The 19,505-nt window shown below is 47.3% G+C and overlaps 1 protein-coding gene across 1 annotated transcript in view; it reads left to right on the top strand.

Annotated features, from left to right (window-relative positions):
• Positions 1–1,874: 1,874 nt before the first annotated feature.
• Positions 1,875–19,505, top strand: part of POU2F3 (POU class 2 homeobox 3) — a 62,691-nt gene continuing 45,060 nt past the window's right edge. Inside the window, exons 1-3 of the mRNA XM_050921959.1 lie at positions 1,875–1,986; positions 13,949–14,002; positions 14,779–14,847. Of these exons, the coding sequence (XP_050777916.1) occupies positions 1,875–1,986; positions 13,949–14,002; positions 14,779–14,847 (235 nt within the window). The remainder of the gene's footprint in view (positions 1,987–13,948; positions 14,003–14,778; positions 14,848–19,505) is intronic.

Below are 19,505 nucleotides of genomic sequence, written 5' to 3'. Positions count from 1 at the left end.
CACAGCACTGCCTTTGTTCCCCTCGCTGTAAGAGTGGGGAGGATGATGAGACTGGCTCCTATGTAATGTGCTTGGAGATCTTCAGGTGAAAGGCACTCCCTGCTCGCTAAGTATTTGTACTGTATTCTGCCTTCCCTAGGGCTGGAGCATGAGGGGGAAATAGTCATAGGGTTTGCACGTACTTTAGAGCAGCTGCAGTTTTTAACCCTAACCCCTCCTGCTCTGCACCCTCCACCATGTGCCTTTTTGCCTATAATCCAGGCATTTCAGACCAAAAAAAAAAAAGCTATTTTGAGATTTTTTTTTCTTTTTAATTTGCTCATAGAACTATTTTTGTATCAATCTCTTAATGGGAAAGGTTTTTTTAAAAAAAAATATTGCCACATGAATTAAAACCAAAAAAAAAGACAAAAGAGAAAACTTGAAAAGATTCTTAAAGCAAATTATTTATCGTTTGTAAGATAGAGAAATGGATTTTTAGATGTAAGTGTAGCATCAACCATCTCCACAACTTACTCTCAGCCTCTTTCTGTTGTCTGGTTCCATTGGATTTAGGGCTGCTTCCTTATGGTGAAACTCCAGTGGTATCAGAGGTGGAATTAGAGCCTCTTTCCATCAGTGCAGTCAGCAGTCCCTTCCATGATTGCTAAATCCAGGCCAGGATTCAGGGAGACCTGCTGTGATGACGCTAGGCAGCTGTCTGGGTGCTAGAGAGGAACCCCAGGGTCTGCCTGGGTCCAGCAGCCTCAATAAAGAATCCTTTATATTCATTACAGCTGAGTCCTGTCTATTGTTGATGTGCCCAGTGTGGGGTGAAAGTTCTGGCTTAATAGGCTTTTCCCATCTCAAAGCACCACTATCCCAAGACTGGTGCAGGGAGAAGTTTGGGCTGCTGCTTCCCTCTGGAGGAAGGCAGGCTAAGAACAATCCTTTATCTTCTCAGAGAGGCTGCACGATAGCTCAGCTGCCTGGCATCTGAGGCCTCAGGGCAAATCACTCGGTGTGTCTGCCCCTGTCCCTTGTCTTCTGCCACAGACCATCTGAATGGCCCTGTCCCTCTTCCACCTTTGGGCTTCCATTCTCTGCTTCCTGACTCCTGCCCTTTGTTCTAAGGGGTCATCCAAGGATTGCCTCCCTCCATTCTGAAGGGAGTTTAAACCATGCCCTTGGCTGGGGCTGCCAGTTCCTCACCTACCATGATTGGGCCAGGAAACCTACATGGCTCTGCTGTTCCATCCCACGGGGACACCGGTGGATTTTCAGCCATGCTTCTATAGAGCCATGCTGCACAGGGGCACTGGCACAGTCTCTGCAGTTATGCCCCTCCTGGGCACTACCTTCCCATCAGTGGGCACCATACCGCTCTGCAGCACTGAGGTTGTTTCTCTCAGGTGTCCCTAGAAGACCTATCACCAGAGGTATCTAAGCAAACATTTCCTCATGGGGGCATTGTGGCCCCTCTGCTGCAATCTCTCCCACCATCTTGCCCCTCATTGCCCTGGAGGGTAATGCCCATCGGGGGCGGGGGGAGGGAGGTGCTGCCTGGCTGTCATTGGCTAATGGGCTCACTCTCTGATCTTGCTGAAAGGAAATTCTCCAACCTGTTGGAGACCCCTGTGCTGCTCAGTCTTTCCCTCTCCAGACCAGTGGCCCAGGTTTAGACTGATGATCCAGAGCTGCAAAGCGCCAAGCTGTGCTACTGATTGAATGTGAGAGATCAGTGGGCTACACTTGCAGGTGAGCTCTTCCCCTATAACTGTGTGAGATCACAGCTCCCTGACCAAAAACAGGGACACCTCATCCACTCTGCCTTCTGAAAGCCTGTAGCGGCCTGAGGCTGGGGTTCAGACCCTCCGGCTGCAGTGCAACAGTTAATGACATTCTCAATTCCTGCAGCAAGGGAGACAGCTGCTTTCACCACCTTGTGGTGGGCTTTCGAGATTCCATTACCTGCAGCAGAGGAAACCCAGTGCTGGGGCTTGGTAGGTAAGTGAAGAAGGAAACTGACTTTAAACCACTTTGGTTTCTACAATATATTTGTTTGCAGTGTGTTCTGATCTGGAATCGATGGGGTTTCAGGAATCTATGCTATCTCCTCTGTTAACAGAAGTTTGGGCTGTCCCCTGGGGTGGGGCTATGTACCCAGAGATCATTAGATCTTCCAAAAGAGCTGCTTGGAAGTGGTCCTGCACTGTTATGCTCCCAGGGGCGGAGACTAGCAGGGGCCAGATCCTCAGCTCTGGTAAATTAGCGTAGCTCCGCTGAAATCTGTTAGCCTCAGAGCTGGGAAAGCTGACTCCCATGGTTTACCTAAAGGTTTTTGCTGTCTCCCTTAGTTAGACAAGTGGAGCAAGGGGCTTGCACTGTGGTTTTGGAAGTCTCCACAAGAGTGTGCTGCTGGCCTGAATTTCCCCAGCACTTCAATTGCTTTGTGCATTGAGAATTAGGAAAACATCTGTGCAGGAAGAATCTTTTTCAGCTGGGGAGGATGTTTGTGGCAATACATTTCCCAGTTAAGAGAATTTAATCAGTGCAACCTGAAGCTAAACCCCATGCACTAAAGACCTTTTTCCCCCTTCACTTTCCAAATTAAAAAGACACTCACCAGTCTTTGCAAGATCTCTTGCTACTTCCCAGTCCCCATAAGAATGGGAATAATGCATCCAGTAGAGAAATAAATGTCATTTGGCACAAATATTTTCTTTCCAAAGTACTGCACAATCCACCTGTACAGTCAACATTACTGAAAGGCAGCTGTTGGCAAGAGCAAACTGTCACATCGCAAGCTGTGGAAGGACATTATGGCTCAGAATAATAGGATAAATCCATGATCTCTGGAAAAGCATCAGGATATCTTTAACGCTCATGCAAATCTGACCTGGGGCTTGGGTTTAAGGTCCTGTGTGAAAGGCCATGCTCTGTAAACCAAGCATCATCCCAGGAGGTTTATCCAAAGGAGGAATAGATGTTGGTGGGTGAAGAGAAAGAAGCACAAGCAATGATGAGTGTGGATAGGTCATTCACAGAGGCCACAGAAGGGCTACTGATTTCTGGCAACAGTATCAGCACTAGAATTCAGAATGGACAGTGTGAAAGCAAATCCTCTTACCCTGGAAAGATGATCTTAATCTAATGCAAATGTAATTCACCCAGTGCTTTCCCCTGCCCTGTTTTACCCCAAATCAACAATCATGTTCTTTTAAAGAATGCTTTTTATTAGGGTCATGAGCGGATCCTATAAACTATTAAGCACATTACATAGCAAAGGTTAGATTGCAATGGGTTAAACTAATCCCATCCCACATTGAAATAGGAGTAGGTTAAAGCAGGGTCCACACAGGGTGGGTTAGGTTTACACTTAGCTTACCACAAACTAAATGTTCATGCAGACAAGTTCAAGAATGTTCTTAAATGACTTATGCAGCCAGACTTTCCAAAGTGGCTATTGCCCTCACATGCTGTCCCTGGCGTAGAGAGTTGAGGGCCTAGCTTGCATCTTGACTTTCAGCAGTGCTACGCATCACAACTCCAATAGAAATCAATAAGAAATGCTGGTGCTCAGCATCTCTTAAGACCAGCACCTCAAGTTTGGGCTCTGGGAAACTGAGGCACCAAATATCAGTGGCTACTTGTGACAATGTTGGCCATGGACTTCACTAAGGGTGAAACCAACTAGAAATCATTCTAACTGCCTGAATAAGGAAAAAGAATTATATCCATGCTCTTCTTCATAGAATCATATGTTTTTAAAGTCAGAGGGAACAATTATGACCATCTAGTCTGAGTATTTTTGTAATTATCCCGTAGAATTCTATAGCAGGGATATAATTCTTCATTTAATGGTATAGAATAGCTATGAAACACTATAGAAAAGTTATCATTTGCTGGTAGAAAATGGAGTTTTTCCATAAGGGATAAGATGAAGGAATGGAAGCAAGACAATGATGAACAATGAAAGTGGAGTAAGGAAAAAATTTCAGTAGAAAAGGGCTTTTTCCCTTCAGTCTAAATAGCAGGATGTCCCAGTATCTGAGGATTTGTAACGTGTCTCATATTGAGCAAGTCATTTATTTCCATGACTGGATCTAGCTAAATACTGAGCCAGTGTAGGAACACTGGATTTTTCTTCAGTCAGTGAGAATAGTAGTTGAAGCTGGTTACCTCCTCCTGTATTCCAGTCAGAGCAATTCACTGTAATTCAGTTGACCAAAAATGTCTCCCAAGTGGATCAGAGGAGCCAGTGGGGTGTCTCCTACCAAAGGCCAGGAGTGCCTGTCTTTTCTGACCTCCAAAGCTGCATACAAACTCCAAGATTGAGCTTGCAGATTGTGGAATTTCCAATCCCTTTCAAATACGTTTATTTCATCCCTTGCAGAATAAGGATCAAATGTCTCCTAATGGACCATAAGGAAGTGCTGTGCATCTATGCCGCAGCTCAGAAAGGTGGAGAGGAGGGAGCTAGCTAGTCAGATGCACCTGAGATACAGACTAGGGTCACAGAAGTAGATTTGTCACCCAGGCCAGGCCCTCTGTCCAGCTAGAAGCACGTGGTGTTAACACTCGAGTTAGACTGTGTTCTGGTGCTGCGTTCAGCCCCAGAGGTGGCTGCATGCTTATGGAGCAAAGGATCAAGGAAGAGAGCATCAGAACTGAGGCCACCCCCTAGGAGCTGATGGCTGGGTGTCCAGTAGCCGGGAGCTCCTGACAAAAACTCTTGGTATCTAGCAGGGGAAGGCTGCATGTGTATTCCGTTGGTCAGCATGTGCAGTGTCCCCCTCTGTGCCCAATCCACACAGGATACAAGTTGGGAGCAGCTCCCAGCAGCAGAAACTGATGCTTTTAGTTCCTGAAGTCCCTGGTGTCGGCCGAGATATGGGGGTGAGTCACACACGTTGTATTGGCATCACAGATATCAATTGGGCAGCCCTATCTTGCCCTCTCTGATGTGGGCTAATGGGAGCAAGAAGGGTTCCCCTCCTTTTAAATCAGCCCATGAGTACCTAAATATGGATCTGAGCCTCCCTTCAGCCCCCCCAGCTTTGAAAAATGTTCATAGACTTTCCTCAGAATTGTTCCATCCTCCCCGACCCCAATATCCCCTCTGCTTTTCACCTGCCATCTCTCTGCCCCGTTTTTCTCTTTGTTCGTTCACACACTTGGCTGTTTCCTCCATGCTGGGGATTCCTGCACCATCCCATCTTTTCCCTGGTCTCTCCTGGCTGCAGAATCTGACTCAGGCTCTCAAACCCAGGGGGTTTGGCTGTTAGGCAAAACAATCCTGCCTATCCCCAGAAGAAACCTGTATTTCCAGGGAGCAGGAAGTGCGGCATGTGGGAAAGCTGAGTGCCTCAGAATGTGGGCTAGGGAGAGAGAAATGGATGTGTGATAGCTTGCACCTGGCAGCTCCTGAGAGCTTGTAAACACTTTTCAGGATGGATTCCCGGCAGAGAGGCCTGGGCAGATCTGAGCTCAGACATTCACCTACAAAGAGTGAGAGCACTTAGATCAGAAGACCTGGGTTAGGGAGTGGTGCGGACGGGGCTGGAGAGGAAAGGAGACCACAGACAATTCTGGGAGCAAATATACGCTCTGAGGGCTCTCTACAGTCCCGAGTGAGATCGCCATCCGGCACTTTACGTCAGCCTAACTCAGTAAGGGTCTACTCTAAAATGTCGCTCCCGCCGATGTCACGCGCCCACTACACCGACTTAATAACTCCATCTCTGCGAGAGGCAGGGTACTTAGGTTAATGTGGTGAGGTCAATGCAGTGTCCGTGTAGACACTATGTTGCTTACATCAACTGTTGCTGCCTTTTAGAAACCATCCCACAATGCCCTGCACTGGCAGTTAAATCTGTGGAGCGCTCCTGATGAGAGGACACACTGCCGACACAAGGAGCATAGTGTGGACATGTGAAACCAATTCAATGATGGCAGTGGCTGTATATTGACCTAATTTAGGTTGACTTAATTTTGTAGCATAGGCTTGCCCGAAAGTGGCGTTCAGGATGGCTTCATGGCGGGACTCCCAGCTCCCTGATATTCCAGATTAGAGAGCTGGGCAGATGACCCTCTAAGCCTGCTGTGGGCTTTTCACATACACTGAGGGGAGTGTGTGAACTCTGTGAGTGTTATGGGCCCAGTTCTGTGTGGGCTGGCACCCATCGGGGTCCTGATTCAGCTCTCTGTTATCCGACTGAAATGTGGAGTGACTCCCATTGAGTCAATGGTGTCACATCAGCGAGGATCTTGTGTCAGCGAGAGAAGGATCTGGGCCTTGCGAGGTCACCTAACAAATGTGGTTCTATCTTTCCACTCTCCTGGTGTAAGTACCTCAGTGGATGGGCAGGGGTGTGAAGAAGGGTAACGGCCTCATAGAGAGGCAGCATGGCCTAGTGGACAGAGCTCAGATCTGACAGACAGGAATTCCTGAGTTCTCACCATGCTTCTGCTTCAGCTCTTCGGGAAAGTCACCTTGTCTCTCTGTGTCCCCCTTTTCCCCATTGTACAGATGCATATCATGAGAGTTCGTGAGTTAATTACCCCGGTTCTGTGGGGTTAATTTAATTACCCTAGCCTGGCAACTGGATTCACCTGTAGACCCTACACCCACATGGATGCCTGTGGGGCACAAGAGTGCACGTCCTTGAATCTGATGGTGGGAGTGGAGACCAATGTCTGTTCAGGGCTTAGAAGATTAAAAGCCTTATCTAAGGACTGAGCAGCAGTGTAGGTAGAATCCTGGCTCGGTCCTTTGATGGCTTCCATCCAGCATGCCCAGGCAGGTGTCTTGGCCTTTCTTGTCGGCACTGAAGTATGAGGGAGCCCACTTCATTTCCTGTGGGGCTCTAGGGCTCTCTGATGACTGAGTCTCAGCAAAGCCCCTTCTTTTGCAGGCTTGGCAGTGGGAGGGGAGGCAGGTGCTCCGAGGTGTGTACATGGCGCTGAGCATATGGAGACAGCTGCCTCCTTCTTCCGAGCACCCCACCCCCTGTTTAGTGCTGCAGGGACTCAACAGTCCCAGAGTTACTAATATGCAAATCCTGGCGTTTTGCATGGGCTGCGTGCCATGCTCTCAGAACATCAGCATGCTGCCAAGCAGGGAGGAGGGGGGCGTGGCCACAAGTGCACAGCATGCTCACCTGGCCCAGTGTGTCGCCGGGCAATGCAGGTGTAGGTGCTTCGGAGCTGCCTTGAGCCCAGCTCCAGAGGTGGGGGCAAACTGGCAGCCCCACAGGCCAATGTGGGGCTGGCTGCAGGAGGCTGGGCGCGCTGTGGATTCTGTCCCACCAGCAGGATGGTGAATCTGGAGTCTGTGCACACAGGTAAGAGGGAGGGAGGATGGTCTCCGGTGTAACCCAGCAGGCTGCAGAGGTTTTGGAGTCAAGTTGGGGGGGTGGAGGGGGTCTGGGACACGATTCCATGAATCAGGTCCCTTGCCATGTTGAGGCAGGTGGTGACACTGAGGATGCCATGAGTTAGCAGCTCCTAGGGGATATACATGAGAGGCCCATCAGATTCAGGTTTGGTTGCTGAGAGTTGAAGAGAGAAAAGGGAACAGAGAAGACAGAAGGAATGTGGGGGACTGGGGAAGAGGGGGGCGTTTGGGTGGATGGGGCTGGGGGAAATTATGACGAGGGTCATTGAGGGGGAAAGGAACTAGCAGGGAACTAGCAGCCTGACTGGCTGAGATGGGCGTGCTGAGGCTCACGTGCGTATCTCCACTGCAGAGCTCCTCTCCAGTTAACCTAGCTACAGAGAGGATGGCTGCTCTGAGGGGTTGTCTACACTTGAAACACTACAGCGGTGCTACCCTCGCACCTCAGTGTGTAGACAGCCACTACGGCGACAGGAGGGGTTCTTCCGTTGCCATGGTTAACGCTGTCTGTACAGGGCCGCCAACAGTGGGTTCAGGCCCTGGTGAAAAAAAAATTTCGGACCCCCCAGCAAAGGTGGACTGACTAAACAGGGCCGGGGAAGCCAGGCCCCGGGCTCCCTTACGGACCGCTGGGCCCTGGTAATTTGTACCAGCTTCCCCCACCTCTTGTTGGCCCTGTATCTGTGCCAGGGATTGGATCACTCAGGAGCGTGTGTTTTTCAGCCATAGCTGGCTCAGCTTAACTTTTCAGTGTAGACCTGGGAAATAACCCTCAAGCCACACAGCGTGGCTGTTAGCAGCTGAGGCATTGTGCTCACTTGAGCTGCAGCCTTTCCCCCCACCAACAGGCCAGCCAGCTCACGTTAGAAGCGCCGTTGTACTCGAGTTTAGGGGTTGTGTGTGTGAACAGGACTCAAGTTAGGGGCAAAGCTCAAGTTAACTCTACAGTGAAGACAAGCCCTGACAAGCCCCCAGAGACCGAGCAGGACATATGCATGTTGGAGTCCATGCAGGCATATGTCCGTGGCTATGTGTGTGCCGGCGTATATAATCTGGGGGTGCACTTCTTTGCTGATGTGGAGTGTTGTGTGCATCCGGGCCTAGGCTAGTGTCTACATGCGAGCCCAGGCATCTTTGGGTCAGTCCATTCTGCAGCTATCGGCATGGGGCACTTCAGTGTGTGTATCTCTGTGCATGTAAACGTGGCCCCTCCATCACAGGAGATGGCTAAGGCCACTGTTGTGCACTGTGACACAGCTATGAGAGTCTCTGGGCTGGGGGTGTCATCTTAAACACAGGGATTTATGAGAGCAGAAGAGAAACAGAGTTCAGTGAACCAGCTCAGCCCAGAGGGGCCAGATTCTGCCGTGGTAGAAGTGGGAGCAGCTCCATTGAAGTCCATGCTGTTGCTCCCAGGCTGGATTGGGCCTGATATGTTTGATCGGGGTAGGCTTCTCCCCCTCCAAACCCTCTCATGCTCTTGGGGTCGGGCTGAGCACCCTGCCCAGTCATCAGGGCCAAATGTTTACAAGGTGGCCAGGGATTTTTGGGCTCCCAAGTTGGGCCTGATTTTCAAAAGAGCTGAGCACTAGCGGCTTCCCAGACTGGTGTCAGTAGGAGCAGATGTGCTCAGCAGTGCCCTGAAAATCAGGCCCAAGGTGTTTAACATACACCCAAAACTGAAGGCCCTCAAAAATCAGTGGCCCTTCTACACACACACACACACACGTGCCTTCTCTGTGCTATGATTAGATGCAATTTTTCTTTACATTGTGAATGTCCCACATGCCCTGTGCCAGAACTGTAATGAAATGTTGCATGCACCTTCTCCCTCACCAGTCAGGATCCCCAGCCTTCAGAGTGTAGCAGGAGACTGCTCATGTCTCTCATCACAGAGAGCAGGGAGGATTTGGTTGCAGTCAATAGAAGATGGATTCTTTATTGAGGTGGCTGGATGCAGACCTGACCCTGTGGTTCTCTCGGGCTCCCAGACAAACTAACTGAAGTCTGAGTGGCTTAGCATTACTTCTTAGGAGTTCCCTAAGTCCTGGGAGTAGAAGGGACTGCTGACTCCATTACATCACACTCAGCTTTTGACTCAGGAGTGCTGTGGTGTCGTGGATGCTGCTGGTTGCTCAGATGGCCCTGCTCGATCAAAAGCCTTGATGAAGGAAGTTAAAAGCAAATTAAGGGTCTGCCCCAAAGCCCATTTAAGACACTAGAAAGACTCCCATTCGTTTCAATGGACTTTGAGCCAGTGTCTGACATTTCACCTACCAAGAACTCAGTTTGAGGTTCTTTGTTTCTCCAGAGCAATTGATGAAGATTCAGGGACCTGAAATAAAGCAGGGGCCCCTGTTGTCCTTATATGCTGCACTGGTCCTTGAACGATTTGAAAGTTGCAGTTAAAAAGCCCAGATCCAGACTCACATGTCAGCAAGTAAGTCAGGGAGGAACTGATTTTTTCCAAATAACAAGAGAATTGACATTCAGGCTAAATACACTGGGCCAGAGCCTCAGCTGGTGTAAATCAGCATTACTTAGTGACTTCACTGATTTATACCTGCTGACGATCTGACCCTCAATCTGTGGGTGATTTAAAGATCTTTTAAAAATATCATATTGATTTTAAAAGCAATCCCCAGCCAGTCTCATTTAAGCCATATAGTTAGGTTTTTGTAAGACTTGTGTGTTGTTGTTTTTTTTAATTTATGATCTATAGTTCATATTGTTTCAATGGCTTGTTAAATTCCAATGAAAACTGTTTGTTTTTGTCTGTATGGAAGCCTTCCCTGGTATGGTTTGCAGCACAAACTCTGCAGAAATGTAAGGCAGGAAAGACAGCTGGTGAAAGTGGCTACATACAGAAGTAAAACTCACTAATTGAGCTAGGCAGGAAACTGCTTTCCCATCTCTCAACAATTTTTCTGATTTTGAAAAATTTGCCCATCCAGAATCAGGACAAAAAAGCTGAAATCTCAAAAAAATCCCGATGTTGAGAAATGTTTTGGTTTCAGTTAACTGAAATGTAGGTTTCAAAACATTTTGGTTTGATTTCAACCATTAAAAAAAGTAATTAAAATGATTAGCTTAAATTTCAAAATGGAAAGAACCATAAAACTGGACTTATTTCATTTCAAATGCTTGGACAACTTCAAAACTCTTTGCAAAAAAAAAATTTAATTGAAAAATTCATCAGACATGAGCCTTTCCACCAAAACGTTTTGTCAGAAAATTCCCCACCAGTTATACTGATGAGGCTAGTTCCACTGTCCAAACGGAGGTCTGGACCAAATTCCCTGCTGGTGTAACTGCCTTGAAATCAGCAGACTTCCACCAGCTGAGAAATGTCTTTACCATTTATGATAGGAAGTATGTTCAATGTTTTAAAATTTGTTTTGTCATCCACAGCCAATGTTTTCTATTTGGGGGGGGAGGATATGTATAAAGGCGGCTTTAAATCCATATATAGGCACCTCACTAGATAAGGTTGGGCCGAGTCTCAGTGGTACTGAACCTATGCAAATCCCATTGATTTTAGAGCAAGTTGTGGGTGCTCAGCACCTGTCATGCTCCCCAGGGGCACCAGAGTTGTCCGGCCCCTCACCACTACCTGCCTCTAACATGAAGCAGTCTTATCTTTGCCCACTGTAGCTTAAGCTCCCTGAAGCCAGCAGCCTCTGGCCACACAAGCACTTCCAGATCCCCACAGGCCAACCCCTCTCCGTACAGGCTAATGATAGGAGCATCCCATCCCCTGAGTGCTCAAAGCCCTCCCTGCAGTGGCCAGCCCCTGTCACTGGCCACTCACAGAAATTACCAGGTAAGCTGTTCCTGAAGGACCAGTGTACACGCAGCGTGACTGGCACAACTCAGGATCAGGTCCTTTATAATGTCTCAGCACTGGCATATATTTATAGTGAAATAATCATAAATTTATTACTAAAAGTTAAGATTTAAGAGTTCTAGTGAGTAAGGATTATAAGTGGAAATAGAAACAGTTGCACAGGCAAACTGCAATCCAAGGTCTATGCTTACCAGTGGTTTCTTTTCCTATACAATAAAGTAGATTTTTCTCCCCGGGAGTCCTTCTTTGGAAGAGCTGCTAGTTTTCAGTCAACACCAGGATCCAAGCATTCATGAACATCCCAGGCCCATCAAGAGGTTTCCCCAATGCCTGGATCCCAAAATGGGTTGCTTGTCCCCTAGTTCTAGCCCGGTGAACCTTTGAAGTGCACCCTCAGAAAAGACACTTCTCCCCCTGGCTTATTTGTTCCTGTTAGCTACACATCTTGCTGGTCTTTATTAGCATGCAGTTCCAAGTGGACACAGTCATGCCAGCAAAAAGGACCGTTTGCCAGTATAGCTTGTTTTATTTGTAGAACTAATATAAACTATACTGGCAAAAGCACTGTGCATACAAGCTGCATTTCCACTAAGAGGATTTGCTGTGAGATCTATATCCATTTTGCTACACCAGCAAATCTTTTCTAGAGTAGAGTAGACCACAGTGACTGCCTTTAACTCAGGACATCCCAGCAGCTGAGGGCTTTGAAATGGATCCACATCATTATTTTCCCCATTTATTTTTATTACCCTGCTTATTCATTGTGAAATGTCCTACCTAGGAAAGCTGGAGTGGAGACCCGAAGCCACAGGAAGATTATGAATTTAAATTGGCTTCTAGTCTAGCAGCATACTTTATCTGGAGGAATTGATTTGCTGCAAGTTCATTGATGTGTCTGTTTTATCATGCAGACTAAATGTCACATGTTTATTGGGAGGGCTCTTAAGTTGTAAATAAATAGGTATTTCCTTTTGCACAGAGCAGACTGGCATCTCATTAGCCATCTACACCTGGGTTTATTTCTCACCAGCTTTTGAGGAATCCTCGGAGGATGTCAGCTGTAGCATTTCCAAAAATCAGGAGCCAGCTTCCCCCAACAATCATGAGATTGTCTTAAAAATCATAAGATTTTTAAAAAGTGTTTGGGGGAGGGGGATTATTTGCTTTTTGCTATTTGAGCCTATAAAGGGGTGGGGGGTGTCACATTTTCTGCTTCTCAACCACAAGGGCTAGAAATGTACTTTAGTCTCAGAAAACTACCTGACTCCAGGAGCTGGGGCTTTAACAGAAGCAGCAAATATCACAAAGCTGGCAAGAAAATCATGAGAGTTGGCAGCACTGCAGCTGGAACCTACCATCCTAGCCCAAAAAATTACAAGAGGGCCTGGATCTTCTCTCCCGCTGGTGTAAATAGGGAGTAACTCTCCTAAAACCAATGGAGTTACATTGCTGCAAACAAAATCCAAATCCACATCCTAGACCAGTGGTTTTCAACCTGTGGTCCACGGACCCCTGGGGGTCCACAGACTATGTCTAAGAGTTCCAAAGGAGTCCATATCGCCACTGGAAACTTTTTACGGGTCTGCAAAAAGGTTGAAAACCACTGTCCTGGATGTTCAAGAAATACTGGGCATTTTTAAGGGTTTTTTAAACTACTTTTTTTTAATGGTTTTTTTGTCCAAATGGACATTTCCATGTTAGTTTTGGATTAATTTTTTGGGTGATGGGGAGAGGTTGTTACAAAACCCATTTTTTGCTTGCTCATTTTTAGTTTTGGGAGCTTTTTTGTTTTTATTTTTGTTTTGATGAAACCCCAAAAACTTTTGAATTTTTTTTTGACAAAACAAAAATGTATTTGTTTTGTTTTTTGTCAATAAGTTACATGGGAGTAAAAAACACCTCAACCAGCTGTTACCTCAATCTCAGCCTGGGACTCTGGGCAGGACGGCAGTACAATTGGCTATATTCTGATTCCCTAAAGACCCCAACCAAAATCCAGGCCCAAATGGAGTTTTGGTAAAAAAAAGAAACCCCTTCCACCCACTTTTTAGCCTTTATTCCAGTAGAAAACAGCTTAAAAAGTGTGTGTTACTTTTCTCCACCACCAAAATAAAATCTAATTTTCCATTTTGAAACCTTTTGTTGGCCATGAAAAATGTTGAATACAGTAAGAAAATTTAAGTTTTGTCAAAAAAAGGCATTTTCTATTGAGAAACTAAAAACTTCATTGGAATATTGTCAAGCAGTGTTAGCATTAGTAACACAGGGGAGTGAATATGAAAACAGTATTAATTTCTTCTCTCTCCTTGCTGCATGAAAATAATCGGTTTATGTTTTGTTTTGTTTTTTAAAGTTTGCCTGATTCAGGCAATGTCTCTTTAAGGGGAAGATTTCCACCTGCTTCTTTTATCCAGGCCAAATCATTAGTGCACACATGTAGCTTGCACATGGTGGTATTAATACCTCATGCAAATCGGCCTATCTCCTCAATGGGGATTGGCTGCTGGAAGCCTATGCAAATTAATCAGTTTGTTCTTTTTTTTTATTTGTCCAGCTAGGTTGGAAAGAGTTAAAATTCTTGGGAAAAGGGGGAGTCCATGTGAATTTGACTATAGCATTCTTCCTTCTTCAACTGATTCTGTGCTTCAGCTCTTTAATAAGGATACAACCTATACGGCAAGTTAGGGCAAAGTTGACCATTTCTCCCCTTCCCTTTCTTTCAGCTGTCCCTGAAGAAGGTTCTGACCCCAGGCGTGGTGGCAGCTGTCACTTTAAGGGTAAATGTTTGATTTATTGAGATAAAAAGGGCTCCTGCAGAAATGCTGGAGTTAGGTGGCAGATTGCTCTGATTGTCTTTGGGGTGTCACTATGACATGAAGTGGCCCGCTCTGTTTTTAGAAGTTAAAGAACAAACATGGGGTGGGTGCGGGGGAGCGTTGGAGGGAGCTGTGAACCAGGTGAGGGTGGGACGGAGAAAGGCAAATTGAATTGGGGAGGTAACTGGCAAGAGAAAGAGAGACTCCCCTCTAAAGTATTCCATCTCCTGCACCATCTCATCATCACTGTGCGTGCCTCTTTAGGGACCATCTTTACTGTATGTTTTGTACAGCATCAGACACATTGTCATTGCTGAATGAACAACGAGAGGGGGGGGAAGAGGTTAGGAGAGTCAGTGGTTGGGCCCTAAACTGAGGAGAAACAGTGGCGCCCTTTCTCCTTGGTTAGCTCAGTCAAGAAACTGGTGTAATAAACTCTGGGGAGAGACCAATAAGGAAAAGGGATCTCGCACTCTGATTGCCACTCTGATGCCAGAAACGAATGATGCAAAAGGTGAGAAGCACAGTGGTATATTGAGGAGGGGGAAAGGAATGAGAGAAATGCAGAGAGCAACAGGAGGGAAAAGGCATCCTCGGAGCTGATGAATATTCTATGTTGAGGAAGCAAGAATTTGAAAGTCTGATGGCTTATTGTAATTATACATTGATTTGTGTTGTTCAGTGGAAGCCACATGTGCCTGAGTCTGTTATTAAAATCAGTTGTGCCTTCTTTTCAGCACTCAAGATGAGTGGCGATGTGGCAGACTCCACAGAAGCCCGGAACGAATCAGACCAAGTGGAACCAGGTAAGAGACTATCCCAGGACATACGGTGCTTGAAGCGGGAGGCATGCATTGATGAACGATGCATTCTGTGCTTTGCATCTGACTCCTCAAACCAGCTTGTGTGTTGGTCAATAATTCACACTGGAGTAGATTTGAGCTCACATCCAACTGGAAATGAAAGATCTTTTCTTAATAGCTGTTAACCAGTTCAAAGCTGAGTAATGTTCATCATGATTAAGCACTGAAAAAGATCCAATGGGCAGTCGAATGGGTTAATAATTTTAATATAGTCTTGAAGTACCCAACTTTGCACAGATAGCTCTTTATTGTATTTCAGGGCCTATTCAGAAGTCTTTACGCAGACAAAACTCCCAGGGTCACATTCCTCCTTGGTGTATATGCCACTGGAATCAGTAAAGTTACAACAGGGATTACTCTGGCAGTCATTTTACTCCAGTGCTCCCTGAATATGGATTATTGATGTACGGGGCCTTTAGCTTGATTTTTTTTTAATGCAAATTTAGCACAAATTTGCACTGAATCCTCCAGTCCCACTGGAGGAGAGTGTACAATATACCCAGATGTGTTACTTTCGTATTTTACAATATTCAAGTAGGCTCCCATTGACCATAATGGGTTTTGACTGAGACAAAGATTCCAAAGAGCTCCAGGTCAGAGTTACAAGTGGTTGGCATTCACAGCTGGGGCCAGGTTTTCAAAAGGGGTCCACTTCCACTTAGGCATCAAAATGTGCACCGAAATTTCAAAATGCACTGAGAACCCAGCCGCACCCATTGTGACACAGCCAGATAGTCCAAAGATCTCGGTACGACGTCACCTATCCAATGTGCAGGGCTCTTGTGCAGAAGGCAGTGAAGAATCTCTGTCTGCAGTACAACAAAACAGAGTTTTAAATGCGAACAACAAAATAATTGCATTATAATATGACGTGAACTAGCCCTTTATTCAGAAGTGGAAAAGTTCTATGGGGTTAGCCAGGAACGCCTCCTTTAGTTAGTGCAAATTTCTACATGGAAGGGCAGGGTTAGAATCCTCACTCCACCGAAGTCAATGTCAAAAGTCTCATTTCAGTGATGCCAGGATTTCACCCCAGATTTTTAAATGTTCCGTGCTCACAATGTGGGCCAGTTATTCAAAACAGCCCTGCACACAATGTGCAGCCAATCTGGCCCGTTGTTACGGTGTCTACATAGGTGTTGAACTCTTGTGAAATTCTGGCCCTATATTTCCTGGAAGATAGCAGCAATCTCTTTTTAATTGTTTTAAGCCCGGGGAATTTTAGCTCATTACATGAGTCAAGCTCTCTTTCTAGTATCAGTTCTTTACACAGTGATTGGTCCTGATTTTGCTTTGTTGCACTTGGTTAATTGTAGAGTAATTTCTGCTGAAATCAGTGGAGTTGAATTGATATGAAATTTGTATAGCTGAGATCAGAATTGAGCTCACTAGATAAAGTACGTTCATTTTGATTTAGCTTAGTAACTGGCTGTACTTTAAACAGCAAAATAGTGATGAGTTTCAATCCGCTCAGTATTACCCCCCAGCCACTCGGGTGCATCTTCAGCTCCCCTTAGTGCTAACAGGAGGTGAGTGTGCTCAGCACCTGACAGCAGTGGGGGGTTTTATTGCAGTGCAGACCTACCCTCAGTGCACTACCTCAACTAAAGGTCATACATTGATGTGTCCTTGAGCTGTAAATTACAGCTCCAGCTGCAGTGTAGATGTACCCTCGGTGACTTACCTGAGCTCACTCAAGAAGTCTGTGATGGAGCCAAGAATTAAGCCTGGGGCTTCCAAGACCTGGGCTAGTGCCCTAACCACTGGACAATCCTGCAACGCTTGCTACCAGGAGGAATCCCTCTGTCTCCAGTGGAGTGCCCTATGCTGATAAGGGCTGTGCTACATGGTAACTCATCGGGGCTGGGACTGCCTCTCACTGTGTGTCTGTGCAGCAGCTGCTGCGACGGAGCCCCTCCTTTGGGGCCTCTAATGGAGTCAGCGTGCGCAGCATCGCCCGGCGGGGCGGGGGACTTCCCTTGTCTTTTTCTGTGAGGTACTGCTCTCCGTTGTGGGGCTGTGGAAATACTAAGTGAGATCATCATAATCCTGAAATGAGCAGGGCGGATAGATAGCTGCAAACGAAAAGATGGGGGTTAGCTTAGGGGACAGATGCCTCTGGTGTGCTCGATCTGTTTGTCTGGGCTGAGACAGCGTGTGTTTGCTCTGGGAGAAAGAAGACAGCATGAGGGAGTGGAGCTTCTGTGTGCGTCTTTCTCTCTCTTGTCTCCTTTTCCTGCCTGCCCCTTGGTGTGTCTTGAGCCCAGTTCGTACAGGGGAAATTGACACAGGCCATGCCAGCAAATATTGGGTTGATTTCAAAGGCAGTGGAGGGGGCTCGGCACTAATCAGCGTCGCCCCTGCTCTCCAAGCCAGCAAGCAGAGGTCTGCCCTGTCCTGTGGTTGTCTAAACCACCACTATACAGTGGAATGAAACAACTAGGTGAGCCTCTCCTCCCTTTGTTCAGGCCTTTGCTGTGCACTATCTGCTCTGATCAGAACTGCGGGTCGCACCAAACAGAGCTGCTACTTTGATTTCACTGGAGTTCAGTCGGGATTGTGGGGTGGGGAAAGCCAAAGTTTAAACAAACGTGCAACAGGGAAGCACTTCAAACACAACTGTCAGCAACTGAATGGCTGCAGGCACTGGGAACATCTTCCATCCCCACCCTGCCCCACCTGGCAAGTGGGGAGCTGCACAGCCTCACAGGAGACCAGGGCGAGCACAACAGGTGGGCATCGGAGGACAAGGAAGACAAAGCAGCAGAGCCCTCTGCAGCCCAGCTTTGCCTGTGCTGCTAGTGCTTCGGGTGCACCCCGTAGGGCCCTCCTGGACAGTCCCTGGCTCACAGGATGGCTTTGTGCCGCTGTGCTGAAGCTGGGTTCCAGGAAAAAAAAAATTGTCCAGATTTGTGAAATGCAGAGGCCCCGCCTTTGGGAGCACAGTGGCCCGGTTAGAACACTGGACTGGGAGTGACGGGTCCTGGCTTCTCTGGCTCACTCTGCTGATGGCTTGACTTAGACCACATGCTGAGTTATTTAACCTGTGTGTCTGTTTTCCCCATGAAGCTTTTCGAAGAGCCCAAGCAAAGATCTGGCCAACTGAGCACCTCAGCTTGCATCCAAGGCAAATGAATTGCAGGTGCCCGACATCTCTGAACATCAACTCCAGGGGAGCATGAGGAGCCTGTTTCCCTTGATTTGGGAACCACTGTTCTCCCTCTTGAATCCTATCCTGGCCTCATACCAACATCCTCCCACTGCTCAGTGTGGGTTACATGTCCTCCTCTGTGCCCATCTGCAGAAGATGTGAATTGTCACAGTGTCAGCTAGGGAGCTTCAGCTCAGGTGGTCTCCAGGCTGTTGGCCAAAAGAGTGGCTATTGCCCAAACTTTACTGGCAGGAGACTCAAGAGACTGGAGGCAGTTCCTGAGATGGGAAACAAACTCTACTACCAAACCCACCACACCAGGCAAAAACTTCACAAGCCAAAAGCTCTCCCCTTCTCTACGGTCCAAAGTCAATTGCTTTTGGAAGTCCTAAATGCATTAATCTCTATTAACTCTGCTGGGTGCTTAGGGGATGGATGATCTTGCAAAGAGCGCAGGGCAGCTTGGTTCAGTACCTAGCTCTGCCACAGACTCTCTTTGGCAAGGCACGTATTCTCAGTACCTCTGTTTTCCCATCTGCAAACTGGGGCAATAAACCATTCTCCCTCCTTTTGTCTAGTTAGATTGTAAACTCTCTGAGTCTCCCTATGGCTACACCTACGCTTGAGCTGAAGGTGGAATTTCCTGCTCTGGAAGATGTACGTGTGCTAACTTTGATCAAGCTGGTGCACTAAAAATAGCAGTGTATCCCCTGCTAGCTTCCCACGTACAATCCTGCCCCCTGACCCTAGGTACGTACTCAGGCAACCAGCCATACAGCCATGGCTACACTGTTATTTTTACCCAGCTGGCTCAATCAAAGGTAGGGAAGGTACGTCTATACAGACCCAGTGCAGGCACCCCCTTAAGGTCTGTGCAGCACTTAGAATAAAGGGGCCCTGATCGCTGTTGGGGGCCTAAGGTGCTGCTGTTCATAATAATGTAAAGCTAATTGGCTCAAGACTCAATGGGGTAGGGAGTCTTTCACCTCTAGGTCAGTGCTTCAAATGCAAGCCCAGGGAACAGTCCTCTCATACTGTTAATCCCAGGTGGCAGTACAGCTACTTCTGTGAAGTGAGTTGGTGGGTTTTCAGTCCACCGAGTAGTGCAAAGGGGCGCACATCCCACTATCCCGTGCAACTCCCCTCAGCACCCCAATGAGTTCCTCTGCCTCTCCCACCCTGCACCGCAGAGGGATCAGCTCCAGGGCGGGGCCCAGATAATAAAAGCAGCCACAGCCAGCAGTGAAACAGCTGGTTGCTACGGCACAGGGGCCTGCTCGGGATTTGCATACGGCTGCTGATTTCCATAGCGCAGCTGGGTCTGAGGCAGGAGAAATTTCCATATGCCTTGCTCAGAGGCAGTTGGGGTGTGGGGAAGAGGCATAGGAGGGGAGTTATTTGAAATTCAAATGAAGGTGATTAGGGGGTTTTACATCCTCAGGAGGGGAGA

Source organism: Gopherus flavomarginatus, chromosome 13, assembly GCF_025201925.1.
Source record: "Gopherus flavomarginatus isolate rGopFla2 chromosome 13, rGopFla2.mat.asm, whole genome shotgun sequence".
Taxonomy (NCBI): Eukaryota; Metazoa; Chordata; order Testudines; family Testudinidae; genus Gopherus; species Gopherus flavomarginatus.
Note: the sequence above shows the minus strand (reverse complement) of the source record. Positions and strands in the feature narration are given on the sequence as shown.